The sequence below is a fragment of the Sceloporus occidentalis genome, unplaced genomic scaffold (genome assembly GCF_023333645.1).
Source record: "Sceloporus occidentalis isolate IW3139 unplaced genomic scaffold, rSceOcc1.0.p SCAF_3, whole genome shotgun sequence".
In the NCBI taxonomy this organism is placed as follows: Eukaryota; Metazoa; Chordata; class Lepidosauria; order Squamata; family Phrynosomatidae; genus Sceloporus; species Sceloporus occidentalis.
In genome coordinates, this window is record NW_028316983.1 from 199,284,647 (window position 1) to 199,311,284 (window position 26,638).

The window sequence follows — 26,638 nt, forward strand, 5'->3', positions numbered from 1 at the left end:
AGACAAAAAAAAAACATTCCTCTGTATGTATCTGCAATATAAAAATACAATATGTTGCCATTACATTCATCAATGAAACAAAAACCACCTAATTACTATTCTGGTGTGACAAAGTACTCTTTGCTAAGTAAAAAGTTCTGTTGTACCAAAATGATAAGATATATGAAAATACATTGGAGAATTCTGCACATATTTCCAAGCAAAGCTTTGTTGGCTTAATCCTACCAGTCTTTGTGGAATTTAGAGATAACAGCATGGACCTATTTAAGCCATTGATTTTTGGCAAGATTTACGGCTGTTGCTTTTGTTAAAATCTCCTTTGTGACTTTACAGAAATGAGGACTGCATTATTGTTGTTATCATGAGAGAGAACATTTACTTCTGCCTCATTATTCCAGATTGCCGTCAAAATGAGTGAAACACCATCAACCAACTATTCGGTGATTCAGCACCACACTTCAGAAAGTGAACAGTCTTTGTCTGCACGGCCTTTCAATGTCACAGAACCTGTTGTGGCCAAGAGAGTCTGCTTTTACAAGAGTGGAGACCCTCAATTTAATGGGGTCAAAATGGTTGTCAATAACCGTTCTTTCAAATCATTCGATGCCTTGCTTGACAACTTGTCAAAAAGAGTACCACTGCCTTTTGGGGTGAGGAATATCACTACACCACGGGGAATACACAGCATCAATAACCTGGAAGACCTTGAAGATGGAAAATCATACATCTGTTCCCAACAAAGAAAAATCAAGCCCATTAACCTGGAAATGGCCAGTAAAAAGCCATTGCCATGGCAGAACAGCAGACCAATCAGTGCTCGCCGACGGGCTGGACAGCTAGCTAGAGAAGGGGACCGCAGTGCATTCCAGAGCACAGTCAAATTAAGCACTCCTAAGAAACTGCTGGTTTTCAAAAATGGCAGTGTAAGAATTCGACGCACGGTTGTCTTAGGCAAGAAGAACACACAAAACTTTGAGGCCTTTCTGGAGCACATCAGTGAATTAATGCAGTATCCAGTCGTGAAATTATATACTACTGATGGGAGAAAGGTAAGAATAGTGAAAAATATCAGAAATATTTGTCAATTTTGGTAGAGGTAATGGCAGTGGGAAGATTTCTCACAGCTGGTTTATACTTGGTTGCAACATCAAATGCTCACATGAGTTTGACAATATGAAATTTAATAGCACAGCTAGGACATCCCTATCACATCAAACAGAGTTGAGGAGAGTTACTGTCACACAACTCTTTATACCTTCTGGATTCTGTGCACAAGAGTTCATTCTTTACTTATGTCATTGGCTTGTTAAGAGAGCAACCAACCAGACATCTCAGTTTGGACAACACAACAAACAAATCATGGTAAGAAATTCCCTGGTTTGCTTATTTTCTTCCACTACCGGGAGGCACTAACTGGGATGGAGGGACTCCATACAGGGATGCTTGTTCATTTCCAATAAACTAGAATTCTGAAGTATTCTGACTTATTGTTAATTGTGAATCAACTTTCTGTGACTCATTAAGTGGACAATAATTAGAAATGGAGGAGAGGAGATAAGGGGTCTTTAATGAGATCCTTAAGCCCAACTTTTGACTTCCTTTAGGTTTTTAGCCAAACTATTCCTCTGCTAGGGATATCCATAAATGTTCTTTTCTTCAATGGGAAAAGGTATTTCAACACACCAAGATGTCCCACTGAGAAAATGGTCAACAACCATTGAATTTCCTATACTTTCAGACTGGTTTTGATGAAAATTACATATGCACAGATCTTTAATTTGCTTCCCAAATTATCCTGTTTTGTGCACCCAAGTGTTGGATTCTTTTTAACCAAAAAGGGAGGTTGCTCCAAACTCTTTTTGTTTGCAAAGATGCCCCCAGGAGTTAAAAAAAAATCATTGAAAAATCCACATGTACTGGGGAGAAAATATTTGAAATTATTTGTTCTGGCATGCAAGAATTACAGTCCTTATCCACAGATTCTGCATCCAAGGATTCCACTATCCACATCTTGAAAATATTTTTTTTAAGAATCCAAAAAGCAAACTTTGATTTTGCTATTTTTAAAAATAAGGGACACCATTTTACTATGTCATTATACATAATGGGACTTTAGCATCCACAGATTTTGATATCCACAGAGAATTCTGGAACCAAACCTTAGTGGATGCCAAGGGCCCACTGTAAATAAATGAAGATTTACATCCATACAACAGTATTGAAGGGAAGTATCTCAACCAGTAAGAGATCAGAGGCCCTTCATATTGCTTCCTGTAATTCAGATACTACAACTGAGGTACAGTTGTATGTAAATCCATCTTTTATTTCTATTATGTCTGCTTTTACACAGCTTCTAATGCACTTAGCATCTTAGTTTTCACACATGAAAAAGCCATATAACATGTTTTCCCTATTAGTCAACAGTTTATCACAATGGTCAAGAACAATGGTCTGGCATTCTGGTATTTTACATTTCAGAGAGCAGACTTATGTTGCCTCTGTATTTATTGAAACCCGAGAAGAGATCTTGATGTTAAAGAAATCCATGGAAACCTTAGAGACACAGAAGTGGAAGTGAGGGGAATTTAAATCCTTCTTTTTGTGAAGAGCAAGCTTGCTCTTAAACTACATCTTCCTGTTCTACTTCTAGAGTGTGCTCATGCTTACTAAGGAGCTTAATCCAGGGTAGCCACAGGAGTGGCCTCAATCTTGTGACATGTGCAAGCCAAGGCACAATCCCTTCAAGACCTATACTATTTTTAGTTTCCTTATGAAGCATAACCCCCTCATTTTCTGTCAAGAACATGGGTATCTTCTGTGGTGAACTCTTGAGGCCCTCTACAGTTACATGCAATGCCATGTTAAAAAGCCCTAACAGGTTTAACAAAACAAAAAACAGGCTCAGATAGTTACTATTTTTGCATATGGGTACAGAAATGGGGATATTAGTTGATAAGGGTTAACATTTTGAGTTAATTTCTTTAAAAACTAAAAATTTTAATTCAGTTGTATTTACATTGAAATAGGAGAAGAGCTCTAATAAACTAATAAAATTTAATTTAATTAAAAAAAACCCTCTTCTTGCATCCCAGAAGAAGTAATGGGGTGTGTGCTTGTGGAGCACCATGTGCATGAGCCCCATGACTTCTAATGGGGCTCGAGCATACGCATTTTTTCCCTTACGTGGGGGGGGGGTCATGAATGGATCCCCGTGTAAGGGAAGGGTGCACTGTACAACTGAACACTAAAGCTAGAATTGTCCAGTACATCATATTCTCCATTACCATGTATGGCTGTGAGAGGTAGACAGTCAAGTAAGTGGATAAGAAGAAAATAAACTCATTTGAGATGTGGCATTGGAGAAGTGTGCTGAGTATACCGTGGACAGCCAAAATGACAAATGAACAGATCAACTGTGACTCTGAACTCTCACTGGAAGCCAAGATGATTGAGCTGAGGCTCATGTACTTTGGCCACATCATGAGAAGGCATGAATTACTGGAAAAAACAACAATGTTAGGAAAGGTAGAAGACAGCAAAAAGAGAGAAATATCACACACAAGATAAAATAATAATAAAATAAAATTTTAATTTGTATCCTGCTTATTTGTAAGAAACAATCAAAGCAGCTTCTAACAGTTAAAATAATACAAATATAATACAGATAATAATAATAATACAAATATATACAGAGACTTAATCAGGGAGGTCATGGGCCTGAATCTAGGAGACCTGAGCAGGGCAGTGGAGGATAGGGGGGCTTGGCCATGTCTCATATGCAGGGTCACCATGAGTCTAGGTTGACAGAAGGGCAGCTAAAAACAAGAACAAACTCAATAGTTTCTGAAACTGTCAAATGCTAATAAAATCAATGTTTTTACTCTAAATCCAGATCCAAAGAACTCTTCTTTTCTTCCCATAGCAAAGAACCTTGTATGTTGTTTCTCTTCTAGGTCTCCAACCTTCAAGCTTTGGTTCTGTGTTCTGGAGCTGTTGTTGCAGCAGGGAGAGAACCTTTCAAAGCAGGGAATTATGATCCTCATAGGTACTCATTACCTGGTAAACTGCCTGGCTCCTCCAATCGTGTATACCCCAGAACCAATGCCAAGTCAGAGAGCAGAAAAAGTAAGTCTCCTGTTCGTACTTTTCTTTCTTAAGTAACTCCCCCCTCTCATTGTTACTGTTCTGTAGAGCCAGCCCTACAATTCAGCAGTGTGAGAGGGCTGTGCCAGTCACTACATTTTGAGCATCAAGAAAGGGCAAAAGCTTCTGACTATTTAACATATAATTATTGTATTTTTAATGACAAGAAGGAAGTGAGGAACTTGTGTGATTTTTCTGTCACAGGTGCCAAAATAACTTGATAGACCTTGATTTGACTTAGGGCAAAAAGTACCATTTGCTCCTTTTCTTTGACAAAATGTTTTTGTAGCTTATCCCTTTTATTCTGTTAAATGAAATAGTAAAACACAATAGAGTCACTATACACCACTAGGGCATTAAAATGTCATGTAAATTCCCTTGCCAAATTCTCACAAAGGTTGGAAAGGAAAGAACCCAAGGAAAGTGTCAAAAGAGTAGGTAAGATATGCTTATAAAATAGTAAGCACTACCAGGTCCCTGCAATTCCTGTTTTGATGAAAGATTTCATTGCCTTTGACCACATTTCATTTATAAACATAGCTATGAATGAAATCCATAATTATGTGGTAAAAGCTCAAATTTATTTTAAAACTAAGCTGTTATGCATGCATTTGGAGTATGTAGGGAAATTGATAACCATGTTTTGAAGTTCACTGAGTATTGTTCCTTTATGTACATCAGGAGTGGGAAATGTGTGGCACTCCAGATGTTTTTGGACTGCTTTTCCCAGCAACCCCAACTGACATAGCCAGTGGTGTATAATGCTGGGAGTTACAGTCCAACAACATCTGTAAAACTGCACGATTCCCACAGTTGATATATATGTGGCTGGCTTTTATATTGATAAACCTTTTCTATTGATAAAATACATGAAATGTGGGGGGTGAGCCAGACTGAACACAGGGGAGGGGGGAAGTCTGCACTTTATTCACTTTGTCCCAATTGTTGTCTTAGTAAATGAATACTTTGAAAATGAATACCATGATAAACGAGGGGCTCCAATCATGAAGCATTTTATTAATGTGAAGCAGACACAAGTAGAGCTCCTCTTTAGATTTTACCAGTCAACATAATAAAGCCATGAACTGAGTAGGAAGATGGTATATAATGGGGCACAGGGAAAGACTATAATGCATGGCCCCATGTTCCTGTTCCTTAGTTTATCTGCTCTGTTTGAGTTCACTGTAACACAGAGATGACTAACATCTTAAAATAAACCTCAGTCTATAATAAGTAAGTAAGTAAATAAATAAATAATAGATATGAATCAAAAGGAAGGGCCTTGGGTAGGATAGTCCAGCAATAGTCAAAGCTAAGAGTTTGTGGGCAGGGGCAAATGGAACAGAGGTAAGATTCCTACCATTTCTACTATTTTGAACATCCCCCCATTAGACATATAGAAGCCAAGTTCCAAGCATGTTAACTCAGGGCAACAGTTCTCTACTTCGAAGCAGACGGTAATTCCATACACTAGGTTTCCTGCCTGCAACATCAACCTCATAGGGAAAACCCAGTGTACTAAAGTCTTCCTTTTCACTCTGAGTTAGCATGAGCTTGATTAGCATAGCATGAAATTAATTCTTGCCTTTACACTCTTAAATGGTTGATTTATTGCTGCTGGTTCTGTAATTGTACTGTTGCCTGGCTTTTTTTGTATATGAAGCATGTTAATAGCGTTTTAATAACTAAACATTCATACTTCTACTACTAAAACCACAGAATCTGGTTGTAGAATAATCACTAACAAGCTCATTGCAGTTTAAGCTTTCACAGACATGAATATATTTTAATAACAGGAAGTCTAGACTACACTGGATTATATACAATGATTGTTTGGAAACTTCAAGCAATTTTGATTTCTGTAGTACTACTCCTGTAGTGAATAATAGGAAGCACATTAATGCAAGTGCTCTAGAAACTTTACTGTGTTGTTTTTAAACAAGGCTAGGACCATACATGTTACTGCCTGAGACAAAGGAGAAGACAACAGGCCACATTCCTCATCCATAATATTATTTCAGTGCTGGTGACAGGATAGCATTTTTCACAGCACCTGAGTTTAGATGACTAGGTTTGGGCACAGGCCATATCACGTGGCACATAAGTGTAATAACAACAACAACAACAACAACAACTACTACTACTACTATTTTTGGCTGAACCCCATCTTTTAACTAAAATGAACCTTTGTGGAATCTGCTGGTTTTGGTGTTTAGTCTGACCTCTAGGAAGCAAGACAGTGATCCTATCTCATAAACAGCCCCAGCACCTTCAAAGTTCAGAAAGGAACTTCAGTGGAACTTCATAGGAACTTCAAATTCTCTGAGGAATGACTTAGGGAGCTGGGTATGTTTAGCTTGGAGAAGTGAAGGTTAAGAAGCGATATGATAGCCTTGTTTAACTATTTAAAGGGATGTCATATTTAGGATGGAGCAAGCTTGTTTTCTGCTGCTCCAGACAATAGGGCACAGAACAATGGATGCAAGCTAGAGAAAAAGATATTCCATCTAAACAATAGAAGGAAACTTCCTGACAGTAAGAGCTGTTCGACAGTGGAACACACACTGTCATAGAGATAAATGGAGTCTCCTTCTTTGGAGGTCTTTAAACATCTGTTGGGTTTGATTGTGAGTTCCTGCATGGCAGGGGATTGGACTGGATGGCCCTAGTGATCTCTTTCAACTCAATGATTCTATGAACTCAGAGCCTCCCTGAGAACCAACACCCTCCACTGAGAAACCTGTCCTCCTCCATTCTCACAATGCAGTTTCCAAAACCTATTATTAATTTCTTTTTCCATTGATCCGATGTAATCAACAACCCAAAATAGACATCATAGTGATACCTTTATTAGACCAGCCAAAAGGTGCAAAATACATTATGCTAGATTTCAAAGCTGACTGTGGGAGTCTAATGCACATGGTTACATAAAGAAGCAGACCACGAGGGACTTAGTGATTGCACTACATCTTCTGAACATCTTCTGTGTAAAAGCCTGAAGAATGCTGTGGCAAAGCTTTAAAAAAAAAGAGAGTACTTTGGTTTTGTTTCTGGCTGTGGTTAGCCAATTTGGTTTAAATAAAACTTTCGGATTCACAGTCTAAACACATTTATAAAGGAGCAAACCCAAATGGGCATGATGGAAAGTAATATCCACATTAACTCATTCAGTATTCCATTACATACCTAATCAGATTTTAATTGCACTTTGGTTTAACTAACCTTGAGTAAATTGTACAAAATAAAACTTTAAATATATATAATTTGGAAAAAAAAAACCTGGCATGATAAGAAATTGAGAACATTGTCCTGGTGCTTCAGATGCTCCCACTTAAGAGTGTGCAGAGTATAGATGGTTGCCAAAATTTATTGGCAAAATTTGTTCATAGGTTTGCTATTGCCTTTCCTTAAGGCTGAGAGCATGTGACTTGCTCAAGGTCACCCAGTGGGTTTATGGCCAAGCAGGGAATTGAACCCTGGCCTCCAGAGTTGTAATCCAATGCTCAAACCACTACACCATGCTAGTGACATCCTAAAAACTAGTATGTTTTATTTTTCATACATTTTCACGGACTGCAGCTCATTTTACATGATGCATTACTAAAATGGGCGGTAGTCCATAAATGTTTATACCAATTTGTTGAGACTTTCAAATGTTATTAGATTGCTTTTTTTTAATGGGACAGGTTAACAAACGACCTATTTGATGTGTGTGTGTTTTGCCAAACAGTAAAAAGAAATTTCAGTGTAATAATACTCAGACTTCTCATTAGCAATATTTTATATAATTGCTCCCTGCAATACCATATTTTTGTACTAACAGTCCTTTGTGTTTGTGTGTGTTCTTTTCTTATTTCTTTGCTGTGTCTGTCTGCTGCTGCTCTCCCTGGATGGCTGATGACTGTCTTCTTCACCTTTCTACTAATCTTGTCCTTTGGATGCTTTCAACAAATTGCTTGAAGTGAGTGCACAAATAGATTCAAGCTCCAGATCACAGATGTTCTCTGTTTCTTTTTCTAAAGGCTATAGTAATGATAACAATTCTGAATCTTCTTATATACCTGACAGTGACATGGCTTTGCTGGGAAATCACTCACAGACTGGTGAGGATTTCTCTGTGGTGCCACCTGCAGATGACATAGAAAAATCTGTTCATCTTAATCAAGATGGCAGTATGACAGTTGAGATGAAAGTTCGATTCAATATAAAAGAGGAGGAAACCATAAAATGGACAACTTGTGTTAGCCGTGCTGGAAACTCTGCAGTGGTTACAGAAGATCAGTCATCAGAATTAAATATTTTGACATATAAAAAACCTGAAGAGAACTTTAGCCATGTTAAAGATGATGTCTCAATGCAGCAGATAATCACAGAAGTGATCAATCAAGACTCGGCAGACAGAATGGAAAGTAGCACATATGACATCTGGCAGAATCCATCTATGAATATAGATTTGAGCCAGTCAGATAATAATCTTTGCAAACCTCATTTTTATAGACCTCCTACTCCTGGGCCTAGAAGAGTCCGACAAAAGAAGGCACTGGTTGAAAGTGTCACTGTGGTATCAGATAAAGCAGTCCAAAAGAGGTTGGTAGGACAATTTTCTTATAGTGAAGAAATGGACAGTGGTGAAACCAAATCTGAATATTGTGTAGTTACTCATGCTAGCAGTCAAACATCAAGTGTTACTAATTCCAATGTTAGTGATGCTTACAGTGATCATGTAGTGAAGCAATCTCAGGATAACCATATGGAGGAAGAAATGTCGACCAAAGCCACTAGAAGGCCCTCAGGTCAGCATGATGAGGATGTGTCATTACAGAATATTTTGGAGAAATCAGTTTTAGAAGAAGGATTATATAACAGAAAACCATCTGAATGTGATTCTAATATCAGTCATGCACACTCTTCTCTAAAGACATATCATGAACCTGGACAGCCTTTGCCCAGTCAAAGTGATGCAATAGAAAGCAATCCAGGTTTCTTCAACAACCATTCAGAATGGTCTCCTTCAAAAAGTGAAGAGATAATATGCAGTCAGTGTAGAGAACTGCATTCTTCTCAAGCGACTCTATATCCATCCCCTCCTGAAAGTAATGAATCAGTATGCAAATGTGCTCAAATCACTCCAACAGTGGCACAACCTTCTTCTGTCACTGGCAAGAATGATAGTGCTGAAGGTATGACAGCTACACAACTCTCTGATGAAAGCCAAGCTGTGTCCTCCAGTGGCAAGAAGAAGAAGAAGAAAAAGAAGAAGAGAAAACCTTCTACACATAACACAGAACAAGACATAGGTCCTCATCAGAATGTGGATGAAGTGTCAGTGGAAGCAAGTGCTGTGAATGATGGGCAGACAACTGAGACACACCCATCAAGGCATAGTCCACAGTATTCTTCTTCCCAAATCACCACTCATAAAATAGTATTTGCATTTCCTGTTGGCAATTCAGACAGTTCTAATGAAAAGGTAACCACCAAAGATGATTTGCATAGCCAGGCTTCACTACAATCACAACCAAATGAATTACTCTCTAAACTAAAGAAAAATCAAAACAGACAGTTGCCTAAGATAAAAGCCAAATCAGACAAAAAACATAATTTCCCACAATCTACAAAAGCAGCAGAAGAAATACTGTTAGTTAAAAATCACTCAAACAATGAAATTGAACATAATAAAGAAATTCTACATGACACAACAACAGATGAAAATGGCCAAAATGTAGAAACAGAAAATGCAAAGATTACTTCCAATCAGACACACAAATTATCAATGAAACATAAAAAAGCAAAAAAGAACAAAAAAATTGAAAATGCTCAAGGTAGTGAAGCTGAGGTATTGGATGATAGATCATTGGGTGCTTTGAAGCATACAGATTTTGCTGGTGAGATGCCAGAACATTCACTTGAAAACTATGTCCAAAGCTGGTTAGAGAACATATTTCCTGATGCTGTAAGGCCTGATCAGCATTTAGCTGCTATAAGTTCTAATGACAGAAAAAATCAACAGCTGCATGTCAAATCCTTTCTAGATAAAGAAAATGAATTAGTAGGACAGACTGTATGTCTTTCAGATGAGAATAGTATTACTGAAGGTAAACAATCCAGTAATCTCAGTGAAATAGAGGCTGTTGAAGAATCAGTTAAAGAGTTGAAAAACGCATATGAAAAACACATTGGTTGTTTGACAGATGCTGATGCAAGCTTAATAGAAGAAGCCAAGTATTTATTACAGTTAGATATTCAAAACAATACAAAATTGTCCTCGTGTAATATTATACATGAAAATGACAAAAAGAAGGTTCTGACAGAAGGTGATGGTCAAAGTCACATTGCTGAGATTGCTTCCCAAATTCATCCCCAAACCATTAATAACATTCCAGGAACTGATGTGGAGAAGGACTGTATGAGTGGTGCATTGTTGCATGAACTGAAATCAGCAATTCTCAATGCTGAAAAAAACTATATTGGATGCATTAAAAAATCATGTTGTCTTACAGATATTTCTCTTCCTTCACTTCTCGGTTCTTCTTCCAATCTCCTTCTAGCTTGGCTCCTTCTACTGCACCTGAAAGAAAGTTTATCCAGTGTAAATAAAGATGACATCTTGCAAACTACCTGTAGGTGTTCTGAAATATTCACACTACTTAAGTATCTGAAACAAGTTGCAATTAATGAAAAAGTTGATGATGGTATTACAAATATGCAGGACTGCACAGCCAACTGTTTAATATTCTCAGGGAAGCAAACAGAAAAACAGGAACAAATGCATTGTCAAGAAAATGTTTCTCCCGTTCAAAATAAAAATATGCCAGATACTGAAGAACAGGAAAATCTAAACAAGATCGTAATGAGTTCAGAAGTTGTAGATGCAAACAAGTTATCTGAACAGTTAGAGAGAATTTGTGAAGAGCAGATTAAATCTTTATCAGCAGAGAATTCAAATCTAAATGATTTAGAGGTTCATGGTGAGTGTGGCCATACTCAGTCAGATAACTCAGGCCTTATTTCAAATGAGGACTCATTAAAAGAAAATAAGGATAGTTCATGGCAGGAATCTCAGGAAAAACACACAGACACATCATATAATAATGAAGAATCAGACATATCAGAGGAACCTAAGTCAACCAGTCACAGCATTACCTCTCATGATAAAGACCACTTTTTTGAGATAGAAACTTCAGAATTTGATGAAAAGGAATTAAAGAGCACAGAAGAGCAAGAATGCACAGAATCTTTCTATAAAAATGAAAATGAAAATGGGACTCTTCCTTCAGCTGCTGAAAATGCTACAAGTGGTGAGAGGCTAGAAGATCTGATAGAAGAAGAACTAGAGGAAAATGGTATTTTTGAGGAAACCTCAGAGCGATTATCAATGCAGTCCCCATTATCTTTTTGTTATGAATCCAAACAAATTCCAGTGGATGGCTGTGAAGAGGAGCTGACATCCAGAGTAAAACTGATAGTAAAGGAACTTGAATGTGGTGGGTCCCACTCAAATTCTTCTTTGGAATTTAAAAAATGTTTGAAAAGCCCAGTCACTTCTGATTTATCAGATTATCGACCAGAAACTGATGAAAGTGATTGTAACGTTAAGCATTCTAGTGACTTGACTAATGGAAGTGCAGATGAAGCTATATATGAAAAAGAGTACAACAAAGGGTATGTGAAAAGAACTATTGAGAGGCTTTATGGCAGAGCAGAAGCTTCTTCAAAAGCCATTTCTAAACCTGGTCCCCCTTATTTGGCTCAAATGCTTGAGAAAGATACTGGAGAACCCTTCCACACAATAATGGAAAATGCTCCTTCATTTTGTCAAGCACACAATAATGATAACATGTCTTCTTCTCTTGTTTCACATGAAATCCCAAAAGATTTAAACATTGCTGACTCAGCATGGGAAAAAGAAAATGCTACCTTGCCAGCACCTCAATTCAGTCTCAACGGGGAAGAAGCATATTATAATGGTGATTATGCTGTGCAATACATAAATCGAGACATTCGGTCTAGTGCACCCATTCCTGAAGATGAGGGAGTATTGATAGAGAAAGGAAAATGGCTGCTTAAGGAAAACCATTTAATAAGGAGGTCACCTCCTGAGAACAATGGAATGTATGGCACTACAGATACATCAACTGACACTGTGTTTGACAATCATAGTGATGACATTCCGTACTCACATTTTGGCAGTCTAGATACACGGCCACCACTCAAAGAAATATCCTCTTCTGAACTTGAAGATATGGCTAAGCCTTGTGGCAATGGATGCAACTATTTCAACATGCCCCATAACAGTGATTCAGAGCCCTTTCCTGATGATATAAGTATAAAAAGCAAAAATAGCCAAAATGACAGCACTTTGCCTCTTGAGGCAACAGGAAAGGTATGTACAACTTCCACACAAATTTGTACAGAAGTGAATACCAATCCCCCATCTTTTACATCAGTAGAGTTCAGATTACCTGACAATAAGGTGCACCCTGTAGAGCAGTCTTTAAACGATGAGCCAATTCAAACCCAACCAAATAGCAATGCTAATTCAAATAGAAATAGCCGTGAGGATCAGGATTCCCTGGATAAACTTCATGCTATTTGTGGCCAACATTGCCCCATATTGGTAGCCATAATCAAGCCAACTAATGAAGCAATCAGAGGGTGTGCTTACCGAAAAGCCTCTGATGTTGAGAACCAAGTGGGACGACACTTCTTCCTGCATTCCTCACTTGTCATGTGGCAAGGCAAACATGTAGTTGGACTTGACAAAAATCAAGCACAGTTGAAAAACAATGGCATTAATAAGATTGCACACAATATTTTTGACAGGTTTTATGCTGACAATACCTTAGATTTCATGAATGACAATAATTTTAGGTTACTTTTATCACTAAAAGGAAACCAAGGCTCAAAGAAGTTATCCATTACAGAAAATATGGATGTAAATCCACAGGAGATCAACAATCATGAAAATTATGCAACTGAAGAAGCACTCAGTGAGATAACAGTAGAACAGAATAACAATTTGTCTGTATTCCAAAACGCAAGAGGCAATATAAATCAAATTGCTGGAGAGACATCGACTCTTTCATTTCCAGATATAATAGAAGATTGTGAAAGTGAAACTTTTTACCACCGGGGGATATTCTTAAATAATATTGACTGGAATGTAACAGTAAATTTGGAAGATGAAAATGCTCTCAGTACCAAAGAAGATACTCTCTCTTCTGTAAAAGAAGAGGAACATGGAAATGAATCTTCAGACTCCTAAAATACTTGTTAAGAATGCTATGGCATTGCATATAAACATCTATAACAATGACAGTGATATCCTTTTTATGGATTGAAGTATCGGAATAAACTGCATATCTTATTAGTGGCTTTTCAGTAGAAAGATTCTTTCTATAAAATTATATTTTTCTTGTATGTTTTTCTCCTTATTTCCCCACATATTCTGAAAAAAATGTGTAACTATTATAACTAATTTTTTACATCCCTCCAGCAATATTACTTGGTAAGAAGATGTGTTATTAACTGTGCCTAAATATATATCTAATTTTAAGATAAAAGTTGAAAATAATCCTTCAGAACCATATAACCTATTAGTTGACAAAGAGTGGAAATGGTAGTTCTACTAACTAATGTATAGGTTTGTGAATAAAACTGCTTGTTATATATACTGTATATACTCGTGTACAAGTCGATCTCATGTATAAGTCGAAGGAATGTTTCAGGATCAAAATCCTGGATTTTGCTATGACACATGGATAAATCAAGGGTAAAATTTAGGGGGCTATAAGGAAGGATTGAAAGGGGGAAATACCACTTCTGTTCCTCCTTCTCCTTCTTTGGACCTCTCCCAACTGATTCCCAGGTGCTGGAGGAGAGGTTTTAACATCAGATTGAGAAAGGAAGCAAGTGGATTGCAAAATGGACTAGAGAGATGGTTTTAAAGGAGAGTTTTTCCCCCCATAGGAAGCAAAGTCTTGCAAAAGGGACTGTAGAGATGGTTTTAAATGAAGAGTTTTTTTTAAAATAGGAAACCAGGTCTTGCAAAACAGACCAGAGAGAGAAGCAAGTGGATTTAATTGGAGTGTTTTTTCCATAGGAAGCCAGGCCTTTCAAAACAGTCCAGAGAGAGAAGCAAGTGCATTTAAATGGAGAGTTTTTCCCCCATAGGGAAGCCAGGTCTTGCAAAATAGACCCGAGAGAGAAGCAAGTGGATTTAAATGGATACTTGTTTCCATAGGAAGCCAGGTCTTGCAAAACAGACCCGAGAGAGAAGCAAGTTTATTTAAATGAGGAGTTTTTTCCATAGGAAGCCAGGGCTTGCAAAAATAGACCAGAGAAAGAAGCAAGTGGATTTAAATGGAGACTTGGGGCCTGAACAGACAGGCCAAAATAAAGCTGCTTTGGGTCACTTTGGAGGTATGCTGTTTAAATGATATACACATCTTAAGAGGCCAGAAGTTGTGCCAAAGCTGCGCTCCAGTCCTAAGGACTAACACTATCTGGAGGGCTTCAGGCTTCCCACTGCTGATTTAGGCAACAATCTACCTTTAATCCAGAAGGAAAGTCATCAAGGACCTTTTAACTTTGGATATTTCTTACTGTTCTTATGACATATAAGAATGATTCTTATGTAGGTGTTCAGCCTGTTGTGTGAGGGTTAAAATTGGGACAGGTGTAGAAACAACATGTAGTTCTAGTGTTCTCACATAGTCCTCATCCTTCCTACATGGAGCAAGGTATTTATGAAGTTTGTTTGTTTTTTAAATATGTGTTCACTGTTTCAGTGAACACATGGAGAAATCTTTAGATCTTCCCTGAGTGTGCAGGACTGGAAATATTGGGAATGCATTTTGTACACAAGCCCTGTTCTTTCTTCAGTTTAAACTGATGTGGGCAAAATGCAGCCTACCAGATATTGGTGGACTACAACCCCCATCAGATCCAGTCAACATAGCCAGTGGTGCCACAGTCTAAAAACATAGGAACATACTTTTCCTGCAGCTATGTTAAGCTGTCATGTGGGCAGTCTGGACACCTGCAAATGGCTTCTATCATACCACAAATGATTACCACTTTATATTCTTATGGTCCATACAGTAGTTAAAAGTAGTAACCATTTTCATTCATGTGGTACTATGGGCATATGGAGCTAATGTATGTAATGTATATAATCAATTATCTAGGTTGCAAATATTCATGTTTTATCTGTCAAGATTGTTAAGAACCTCAATGGATGTTTTGGGATATAAACCCATTTCTTTGTAATTATATTTTTTTCAGTAACATATTTTGGAGATCTGTATAAAGCATATTTTAGTTTTATTAAACTGTGTAAAATTAATTTAAAGGCAAAGGGATCTTGCAGCATCTTTGAGTCTAATTGAAAGAAAGAAGTTGGCAGTATATGCTTTTGTGGACTTAAATCTGTAAAAGCATATGCTACCAAATGCTTTCTCCCAGTTAGTTTCAAAGGTGTTGCAGGATCCCTTTATGTAAAGTTAAGTACAGTTGTCCCTCCACATTTGTGGGTTAGTTATTCACAGATGTGATTATTTGCAGATTACTAAATTTGCCTCCTCCTCTGCAGCTGCCCTATACACAACTGAAAATACATATTCTCTCTAGGCATTTGTAGGTCCACCATTGTGATTCTGTGGTCAACATCTGCTGGACTATAATCATACCAGAAGACCTACAAATGCCTAGAGAAATGTTTTCTCGTTTTTTTTTTTTTTAAAAAAAACACACATTGGGCTTACTGTATATTTATGGTTTTCTACCTTCTTGGGAATCCTGTACCCCTAACCCCTGTGAAAGCTGAGTACAGACTGGACAAGTGTCTCTGAAATAGTGAAGAAATAATAACGTATTAATTGGTATGGGTAAGCATTAATATGTCAGTTGTAGACTAAATAAATATGTATGATTTTAGAGTTCTTGAATCAGTATTCGTGTATACCAGAGATCTTAGGAAATGCATAGAGGCATGGTTCAAAAAAAGGTTTACAGAATCTGGAGAATAATGCCTCTAATTACATATTCACATACAACCAAACTAATATTTTTTTCCCTAATCCAGAGTGCTCTTTGTCATAATAATTCAGTAAAAACTCCAGCATTGGCTATTCCCAATTTCTGAGGTTACTCTGGATCAAGGAATATAACTATCATAAATATTACCACTTCTGTTACTAATTTTATTGGAGCTTTTTTTAATATGACTATTGCTATCTTATAGTGTAGTAACTATAGGCAGCTAGCTTAGATCTTGGTTTGCATTTTCTGAAACTCTTAAGGCAGCTATGTTTTTCTGTAAATACTTGACCATGGTATACTGTTTTGAAGCCATATTTATCATAACTCTTACTTTTGTGTTCTGTAAAATATATTGATATTGTGAACAATGAAATAAAGTAAAACAAAAACACTCAATTATTGAATGGTTAAATGGAAGAACACTGAAGAACACTAAATAACCTTTAAATTTTTATGCACTTATTTCTGTGGAAATACAAGAAGGCATCTCTGGTGGCTGATCCCAGGCTTGGGAACTCCTGTCAAGCAATGCTAGCCTGCCTATTCTCACTGTCAGAGAAATAATATTTTATTTAGTGGAGGGTTTGGCATCCAGCTAAGTTTTAATTTAAGGAGGATGGTATTTCTTTTCATCTGCCAGTTTACATCATATTTTTTAACATGCTTGTACGTTTTAACTGAGTTTTTAATTTGAAGTTATATTCGTTAGGACTTTTGAGAGCTATTTTTGACTGAAAATAATCAAAGAAAGAAAGAGCCATCCTAACTGTAGCTTCCCTAATGAATTATTTCATCATAAATAGTAACAGCAACAGTTGGTAACTTCATAGCTTATACTATCTTATGCTTGAAAGCTTCAGTTATGAATAACATGTCACACTGATTTTTAAAGCATATTTTCCAAGGGGAAAAAAACTATAACAAAATTGAATTTACAGTGCTCATTTAATCTGTCCCTTGGATGTTAATTTTCCACTTTATATAGGGAGAATGAAGTCAGATAACATTTCCAGTCCAAAGGTACCACTCAGAGTTCATAGCTCAGCATGTTTTCGATTTTACTATTACCAGACCAATGTTTATAGAAGACGTTGACTATACTGCGTCATTAGAACTGATAGGAATAATATTTAACATGAATGTGCTCACAAGTGTGTTGTCAGCTGTGAAAGTTTCACTGCTTTATAGGATAGTATGCTTAGGGAGACCCAAATGAATACATCACTATTTTTGCATATGCAGATATATTATTTTTCAGTTATGAAAATAAATATCCCCATAACAGTGGACAATCTCTCTGTTTTAAAAACATAAAAGAGAGTGGAATTTTGCTATGGCTTAGCAAGAACTGAGAATGGAAACTTCCGATTAGAGCAGAAGAGACAGTCATGATTCAAAATCCTGGTCTCCTTCTGAGCATCCACTGATTTAACACTGATTTATTTACATTTGAAAACCTAGTACGCCACAGCAAATGGCCATTGTAAGAAATACTGGAGCTGTAACATCAATAGGAGGACTACCAGTACAATTCTCCTGGAGGCATTTTAACAGAATTAACAAAGAGGTTTAGCATGGCCCTTGAAAAGTATGCCAGGTGGAAGTTGTTCTTGACCATGGCTCATTTAAGATTGTAGGTTCACTAAATACCACATTATCTTCCATTGTTCTGTCTGTGGGATTTTCTATTACACTATATTGTTTGGTCGAGAAGAGTACATTCAATAGCTGTAAGGATCATTTTTTTATGCAACTGAGGTACAATACTGTAGCTATGGATAAATGGTATTCTTTGTCTCCAAACAAACCCTCAAGGTAGGTGTACAGTGTAACTGATTATGCATTTCATTTAATGTGTGAGGCATGCTACACCTGAGGTTCTCAATATATATATATATATATATATATATATATATATATATATGGGGGGGGGAGCATGTCATAGGGGCTTGAAATTTTGGGCTACGACTCTGGAGACCAGGGATCAATTCCCAGATTGGCCATGAAGCCCCACTGAGTGATCTGGGGCAAGTCACATGCTCTCAGCCTCAGAGGAGGGCAATGGCAAACCTCCTCTGAACAAATCTTGCCTAGAAAACTAGTGCAACCAGCCCCCCAATCATTCACTTACTTGCTTGTAGGAGATCTGTAATGTATGTATGGAGGGATGAGGAGTGGGTGAATGAGATCTCTGCACAAGTAAGCAAGCAAATGATCAGTGAGCAGAGGAGGAATGCATGCACTCCATTCATTCCATTCAAAAACAAAGATGATACAATGGTGGGGGGAGATCAGAGAGGAGTAAAAATAGTACAAACAAATGTTACAGTTTGGAGGAGGGAGTAAGAGGGAAGGGGTAGTCTCATCTAGCCCCTCACTAATGATCTCATGGCTGAACATACATTGAAGTAGAAACACATGGTGACACAGACCAGGCTTCTCAAGCAGTCCCAATCATAAAAAAACTCCTCCTGCAACAGCTCCACACTGAAGCCACCTGAGAGCACCAGCCACATGCAGGAAAATTGGGATTCTTAGAAAAGGTTCAAGGTAAAAGGTGGCTTTTAAGAAATTGGATCAAACCCCCTCTGAACCACATTCCTTGTGAATTCACAGTGACTCCCCCATGAATAATCAAAAAAACGTGTGTCCGACTCATGGCTACTGCAAGGTCAGTATGTTCTTTTTGTCAGTGGAGACAAGCCCATCATACAAATGTCCTTCTCCTCCAGTGTTTTCAGTGCCATATATTCTTCCCCCAAATCATATAAATCCTGTTCTGTAAATCCTCCTTCCTTCTCTTTCCTTCCTCAGCATTTTGTTCAGATTACTAAAACTGAAACTGCCACTCCTGGTCTTAAAATGTTTCTTTTTTCACATTCTCAATCTAATCCAGTCATGCGAAGCATAATGTCAACCAGCTACTGTAGGCACAGAGGTAAATCTGTTGCATTTATCAAACTAATAAAACACCATTGAAACAAATAAAGACATTTACAATTACTGCAGTAGCAATGGTTTAAAAGCATTGTTTTAAGTGTTTTTAAAAGCAGAAGTTAAATGATCAATGTAGCCCAAGAATCTGAAACTATTCTAGGGAAGGATAATTGGAAAAATGAAGAATTAAAATAGATCCTTTCCAGTGTAAAAAGCCACAAGTTAAAAGTCAAAGGCCTGAGAGAATAAAAAGATCTTTGCCCAATGCCAGCCTGGCTCTGTGTGATGGAGGTCATGTCAGGGGAGCAGCTTCTCTAGGAAAACAAACATAGGAATAGAACAATTACTACTACTACTACTACTAAAATTTTATTTATATACCGCCTTTCCAAAGATCAAGGTGGTTTAACAACATGGTTAAAAGCATCCACACCACAATAAAAACTGACAATAAAAACAGGATAAAACACAGTTACATTCCCCCCCCCCCAAATAAAAAATCTCAAGCCAGCTTCCAATGCTGTTGAGAGGTGAGGGGGGAGTACTTCAGGGGTCAGGGGTATGCCTGCTGGAACAAGTATGTCTTCAACCCCTTCTTGAATTGGTCCAGCGAGGTGGCCGAGCGGAGCTTGCCGGGGAGCGAGTTCCAGAGCTTGGGGGCCGAGGTGGAAAAGGCCCTCTGGATGGTGGTAGTATATCTGGCTTCTGGAACCCTTAACAATTGCTTCCCGGCTGACCTGAGTGTGCGAGGCGGATTGTATGGAGAGAGGCGGTCCTCCAAGTACCCTGGACCCAAGCCATTTAGGGCTTTATAGGTAATAACCAACACCTTGTATTGCGCCTGGAAGCGAATAGGCAGCCAGTGAAGGTCTCTAAGGACCGGTGTTATATGACTGGTCCTGGAAGCACCAGTGACCAGTCTTGCTGCCATATTCTGCACCAATTGCAGCTTCCGGGTATGGTATAAGGGTTGCCCCATGTAGAGCGCATTGCAGAAATCCAAACGAGAGGCTACCAGAGCATGTACTACCGTTTCAAGGTCCTCCCGGCCCAGGTAGGGACGCAGCTGGCGTATCAACCGAAGCTGATAACATGTGCTCCTGACCGTCGCATCCACCTGTGATGTAAGGTGGAGTGACGAGTCAAGGAGCACCCCCAGACTGCGAACAGAGTCCTTCACGGGAAGCGTGATCCCGTTCAGGACAGGTGGAAACACCGCCATGCCCGGGCCCAGAGAACTTATCACTAGCACTTCCGTTTTCTTTGGATTCAAACTGAGTCTGTTTTCCCTCATCCAGCCCATTACCGACTCCAGACAGGCAACGAGATGAGAGATGCCATCCCTGGTCACTGAATCAGTCGGGGACATAGAGAAAATTATTTGGGTGTCATCAGCGTACTGATAACCCCGCGCCCCATGTCTCCGGATGATCTCTCCCATTTACCACTGGAGAGAAATCATTTAAAAAGACCCAACCATAAAAACAGATGGGCAAAGAAACAGAAGGGGTTTGTGGGAGGACCGCAACTCTGCCAATACATCTGGGACATTTCAGGGGGTTGAGCACATCCACAGTTAATGCAAAAAATAAAATAAAAAAACACCTAGAAATGAACCAAACTGTACCACATTCTCTTGATTTTTTTTAAAAAGAAAGCCCCAAAAAGTGTTTGAAAGGGAAAGTGTCAAGAAGCATTCAAGAAATAGCAAGAAGCAATATTAAATGGTACAATAAGTCAGCAGAAATCACCAGTGTGGCTGAACTGTAAATTATCCCTATAATAACTCATTTGTAATCCCATTGCTGGCTGGTAGGATTAGATGAGACAGAGATGCTCCTCTTATTCTGCTTCCATTAAAGCCAAACAACTGTTCTTTGTCACACTGGATTTCACAACTGGCTTTACACTTTGTCATGCCTGGCTGTTTAGAAGTGGAAAAAACACCCCACCTGTAGATACAAAATTATGCTTATCCAAAAATACTTCTCATATGTCTCCAAGTCATTTCTGACCTATAGCGACCTTAGGGTGAACCTATCATTGGGTTTGCTTGGCAAGATTTGTTCAGAGGGGGTTTAATCTGTGGACTTTATCACACCACAGGCTGCTGGCACAGGATGAGAACGGAGTGGAAGGAGCCAGGAACGAGTGTGGAAAGAGTGGGGAACGCATTTTACTGCACACAAAATCACTCACTCATTCTGTTCCATTCCCCATCCATTCCCCATCAGTTCCAGAAAGGGCGATTTTTGAGAACTGTTCAAAACAGTTCTCAAAAATCTCCTCCTCTAAGGACAGATTGGGAATGGAAGGGAACAGAACGAGTGAGGGACTTTGTGTGCAGTAAAATGCACCCCCACTCGTTCTGTTCCCTTCCAGGCCCTTTTGTCCCATTCTCATCCTGTGCCTGGAGCCTGTGTGATAAAGTTCTGTGTCTTCCTCTGAGGAACAGTGTGTAACTTGCGTAAGATCATCTAGTGAGTCCATGGCTGAATGGGGATTCGAATCCAGAGGCATGGTCCAACACTCAAACTACTATGCCATGCTAGCTCTCAAAATTAGGAAACTGAATAGAATAACCTAACACCAAGAACAAGAGAGAGAGAGAGAGAGAGAGAGAGAGAGAGAGAAACTTGACACTTTCACCAGGGATCAAAAGGATAAGTGGTCTTCCTTGCATGCTTCAGCAGCTTTTCCACTTCAGTGGTACTCACCAATTGGAACTGATCCAGTATAATTCTGACAGAGTTACTGGACACCCCACTGTCAACTTCCACTACAATGAAAGTATCTAAGGGATGCAACAGACCGCCCCTTTGCTCTGCCGTCCAGGTGGCTTCAGAGAGCAGCATTTTGATGCCGAATGCTCTGAAGCCACCTGGAAGCTGGCTTGATGCTACCCAGTTGCCTACATGTGGGCCAACGTCTGTGTGATCTGGCGGCACAGCATTTAGATGCCATACATTGAAGGAGTGCTGTAAAGCCACAGTCGGGTGGGGAAAGCTTGTTTTTGCCTGCTGTTGACATGGCTCCAATCTGGCTTTCTCGGGGGGGCTTCAAGCTGCCCCTTTGGAGTAGTCTGTTTCGCCCCTAAGTCGGCTCTTATCTGAGCAATTTTATTTCATTAAAAGCAGCACTGTGAACTGCTGGAGGTTCTAGAACTGGATTCAAGAGGGAAGGTACCAGAGTTAAACCTCTCACCACCCTAAACTGTTTGGCTGGATGCAAATTTTCAGATGCAATACGTGCAGAGTAGAAAGCTTTCTTTGCTGCGCTATTGCTACCTTATAGGAGTAAAGTTGTTCTCTGTAGTTTGGCTTGCCATATATACTAAGTCAAATTTTTCATCATCTGTGCTCTAGTTATGGTCTTTTTCATTTCAACTCCCTGAGGTCCCCTCTATAACATCAGACTTGATTAGTAACAGGTTGGAGAGGACATTTAGGAGTGATTGTGTCAGTAGCCCTGTTCAGGTCTTGATTCAATCTATTCACTAGGACTTCAAAGGAGCACCGGTGGTACCAGTCATATGACTCTCTAAGCCTTAGGCTTTTCAGAATTTCAAAGGCTCCATTAGCCTATCATTGAATCCCCCATAATGCAAGAATCAAGTTCAGATGGTAGTGGGATAGTCTCCAAAACCATGTTCATTGTATGCAAGAATAGTTTTTCATGTAAATGGCGAGTCAAGTCCCCAATGAACCCTCTGCTTATTTTTCCCTCTTCTCCATGCTGATTTGGAATATTTGAGTTTATCTATTTTTTTCTGCTGAATACAGCAACATGTTTGACATTATATTATGACCAGAGACTAGCCCTGCTTGAATGGATGTTATGAATTAGTACTGAGACCACAACAGTTGTGAAGCCAGAATTATGAAGGCAGAATATATTCATACAGTCAGCTCTTCTTATACACAGATTTTTTATCCACGGATTCAAGCATCCACAATTTGAAAATGTTCAAAAAAAAAAAAAAGTATAAATTTCAAATATCAAACCTTGATTTTCCATTTTTATAAGGGACACCATTTTGCTATGTCATTATATTTAATGGGACTTGAGCATACACAGATTTTGTTATACACGGGGGATCTTGGAATCAAACCCCAGCTTATAACAAGGGCCCACTGTATATCATTTTTGTTTTACCAGGGGAATATTAAGGTTTCTGGTCATAAAGCACTGTCCATGCACAGAGAAAGCTCTCTTCTTCAGACTGTTGTTTTCTGCATTTGGAAATTGACAAAGGAGGGGGCAGACTGAGCACTCTTTCCTCACATGGTTATGAAATGATTTCATAATTATTGAATATAGTTACATGTGATTTCAGACTGAATGCATCTACATACATAAAGATACACATCAACATGATTTCTTCCCTTTTTAAAGTCTTTTTGGAGGTGTAGCTATAAAAATTGTTATTATTAGGTTTGCCACTCAAATTTTACCACTACAGCACTATTTAGTATTGATGTGAGGAAGAAAAGTAACCATAAATCAAGACATATATTTAATACACACCCAAATGCCTAACAGTTATGGATATGTTTTTGTACCCTTTGTCTCTTTTGTGTTTCTGAAGCTATGAAATGGAAGATAACAGTTTGTACTGGTAACCAGCCATCTGCAGGTACCAGCTCACAAGTATATATTACTTTATATGGGGATCAAAGTAATTCAGGAGCTATTTTTCTATATGGAGAGGAGAAAGAGATGTTTAGAAGAGGAAATACAGATACATTCATTGTAAGTATCAAAGCTTTTCTTTTCTTTTTACAATGCCATAGGATGTAAAATAATGGAACAACAGAAACAAAAATGGTGTACATTTTCTCCACCAGTCTTTTGTAGCCTATTTGTAAATGTAATTAATCCATTGCAGCCAATAGAAGAAATGGCCAATTTGCCCTTAGCTTTCAGTTGTAACCTATGATTTGTTGCTTGAATATACTGTATTGAATATATAACACAGTTATAATATAAATAATTGTTACTGTTGGTTTCTTGAGACTCAACATACTTTAGCTAAAATCCTAAATAAATCTGCTTAGAAGTTGAAGATGTTGATTTAGTTTGGATTTTTTCCAAATAAAAACTTCTTATGTTCATAGCCTTCATGTTTACATTATGTACACAGTATGATCAAGCTGAAGCCACTATATAAAAATTAAATAGTATTCTAAGTAGAAATGCATTTGAAATCTCTTATATATCAAAACTGAAATCATTAGAACACTATTATTTTCATGTAACTAGCTAAATCTCTGCCTTTATGCTTTTGAATAGATTGACACAGAAGACATAGGAGATCTATACAAAATACGAATAGGACATAATAACTCTGGAGAAACTCCTGCTTGGTACTGCAAAGAGGTGAGATATCTGAATGTCAACTAACTCTTTTTTTCTGAAGAAAGTAATGCACAGACTTGATATGCCATCAAAATGTGAGCCATGCCCACATTGCCTGTTCCATGAGTACAATGCTGGAATAGAAATTTCCATGACTGAAAAAAATGTGTTGTAGTAAAAACATGGCTGTGTGTTTAATGTTAGAAGATGCTTATTTATAATAAAAATTTCTGAAAGGTACCACACTTCCAGAATTAAGCATATCAGCAACACAGCCAATGCATCAGGTGGAATACTAGAATAATAGAATCATAGAATCATAGAGTTGGAAGAGACCACAGGGGCCATCCAGTCCAACCCCCCTGCCATGCAGGAAATCCCAATCAAAGCATCCCTGACAGATGGCCATCCAGCCTCTGCTTGAAGACTTCCAAGGAAGGAGACTCCACTACTTATACTGGAGTATAAGAAGAGCAACTTATGTTTAACTAATCCCTCTAGCCATTGTATTACTGTGGTTGATTATTGGTTTTCATTTTATTTCTACCTTAGAAAAGATGCAGTATGTTTTTTTCTGGCCACTATTTACGGATGCTAAAGTTTTGCCTTTCAGGCCACCTACTGAAAACCTTAAGTCTCTATTTTTGTCTTTTATTCAGATTCAATGAAGGGTGACAGTTGTAGCATGGAAATTTTTTTTTTATAAACTTCCTCTTCCTCTTAGGGTAGGATTAGTTTTGGTGGAACACATCTCACTCTGGAATAGATTTCTCTGGGAAGCAGTATACCAGCCATCTTTGTGGATTCATTTATACATTTTGTAGTCTTTATGCAATTTGTCGTATGCAGGAACTCTTTCTTTAAAGGATAGGCTTAGATAGCAATACCACATCCTCTTGTTATGGGCTGTACCAATATATTTTGCCAATTTCAGGACCTGAAGCTTCGTTGTTAATAGTAGATAATAGAAAATGTGAACATCAAAAGTGTACACTGTGATTAGATGGTAACTGTATAGTTAACTGTTAAAAATATTGCTACTAATTAAAGCAGGTAAAGTTAATAATCTAGATTTTGTTTTCTTACATTTCAGCTGCAATTGCAGAACCTTGTTTCAGAGGAACAGTTTGATTTTCCTGTTGATAAATGGCTGGCACTAAACCAAGATGACGGTGAAATCTGTCAGGAATGTCCCGTTTTACAGCAGGGTCAGCCTCTTCTTCCAGGTAAGAAATATGGCATAAGAGTATATAATTTATGAGACAGGTATTATCTAGGAAATTGTTGCCAAGAATCCGTTTGGCATGGAAAATCAATGATAAAATTAGTATTAGAGATAAATTCTGAAGTAATTTGAAGTTCTGAATTAACTTCAAAGGCAGCCCCATGTATAATGCATTACAATTACTCAGTTAGGAGGTTACCAGAGTATGAACCACTGCATTCCTGTCCAAGAATGCTCACAGAAGATTGTAAACTGGATGAAATTGGAAAACGTTATTCCTGGAGGGAGTCAGCATGATTTATAGTTTGAGTATTGTATTAGGAATCTGAGAGACTAGGGTTCAAATCCCTGCTCAGCTAGGGAAATTCACTGAGTAATCATGGGCAAATCACACTCCTTCAGTCTAAGAGGAAAGCAATGACAAGCCTCCTCTGAATACGTCTTGCCAAGAAAATCCCACAATAGAGTTGCCACAAGTCAAAGTTTAGTTGAAGGCATTTAACAACAACAAGGTGTGGATGACCCCTGACCAGTAACAAGACTGGATGAGTCCAAGCGATACATTACCTGTAAGATAAGTGCAATACAATCAAGAATAGGTTGTACCCATTTCTCAGATATATAAACTGTTGGGCATATATATGTTCTTGGGATTCAAATTCAATAATAAACATTTGATGTTGTGTTTAAAGTCAGTTCTGGAAAATGTTATTATATGCAAAATATTATGTTATGAAAGACTATCTTTCCTTATCCTCAGTGGTGGTGTATGAGCTTCATGTGGTCACAGGTGACTTATGGAATGCTGGAACAGAAGCTGATGTCTACATTGTACTCTATGGCAAAAAAGGTGATACAGGATCCCGACAACTCCTTAGGTCAAAGAATCCTAGGAAATATCTAAAGGGACAAGTGAGTGAATTAAAGTAATGT

The 26,638-nt window shown here is 38.2% G+C and overlaps 1 protein-coding gene across 1 annotated transcript in view; it reads left to right on the forward strand.

The window, feature by feature from the left end:
* Positions 1–404: 404 nt before the first annotated feature.
* The window catches only part of LOC149317321 (lipoxygenase homology domain-containing protein 1-like), a 235,837-nt gene continuing 209,603 nt past the window's right edge, over positions 405–26,638 (forward strand). The window contains exons 1-6 of the mRNA XM_089517319.1: positions 405–1,049; positions 3,954–4,125; positions 23,711–23,874; positions 24,415–24,501; positions 25,574–25,706; positions 26,466–26,617. Of these exons, the coding sequence (XP_089373445.1) occupies positions 411–1,049; positions 3,954–4,125; positions 23,711–23,874; positions 24,415–24,501; positions 25,574–25,706; positions 26,466–26,617 (1,347 nt within the window). The 5' untranslated portion in view covers positions 405–410. The remainder of the gene's footprint in view (positions 1,050–3,953; positions 4,126–23,710; positions 23,875–24,414; positions 24,502–25,573; positions 25,707–26,465; positions 26,618–26,638) is intronic.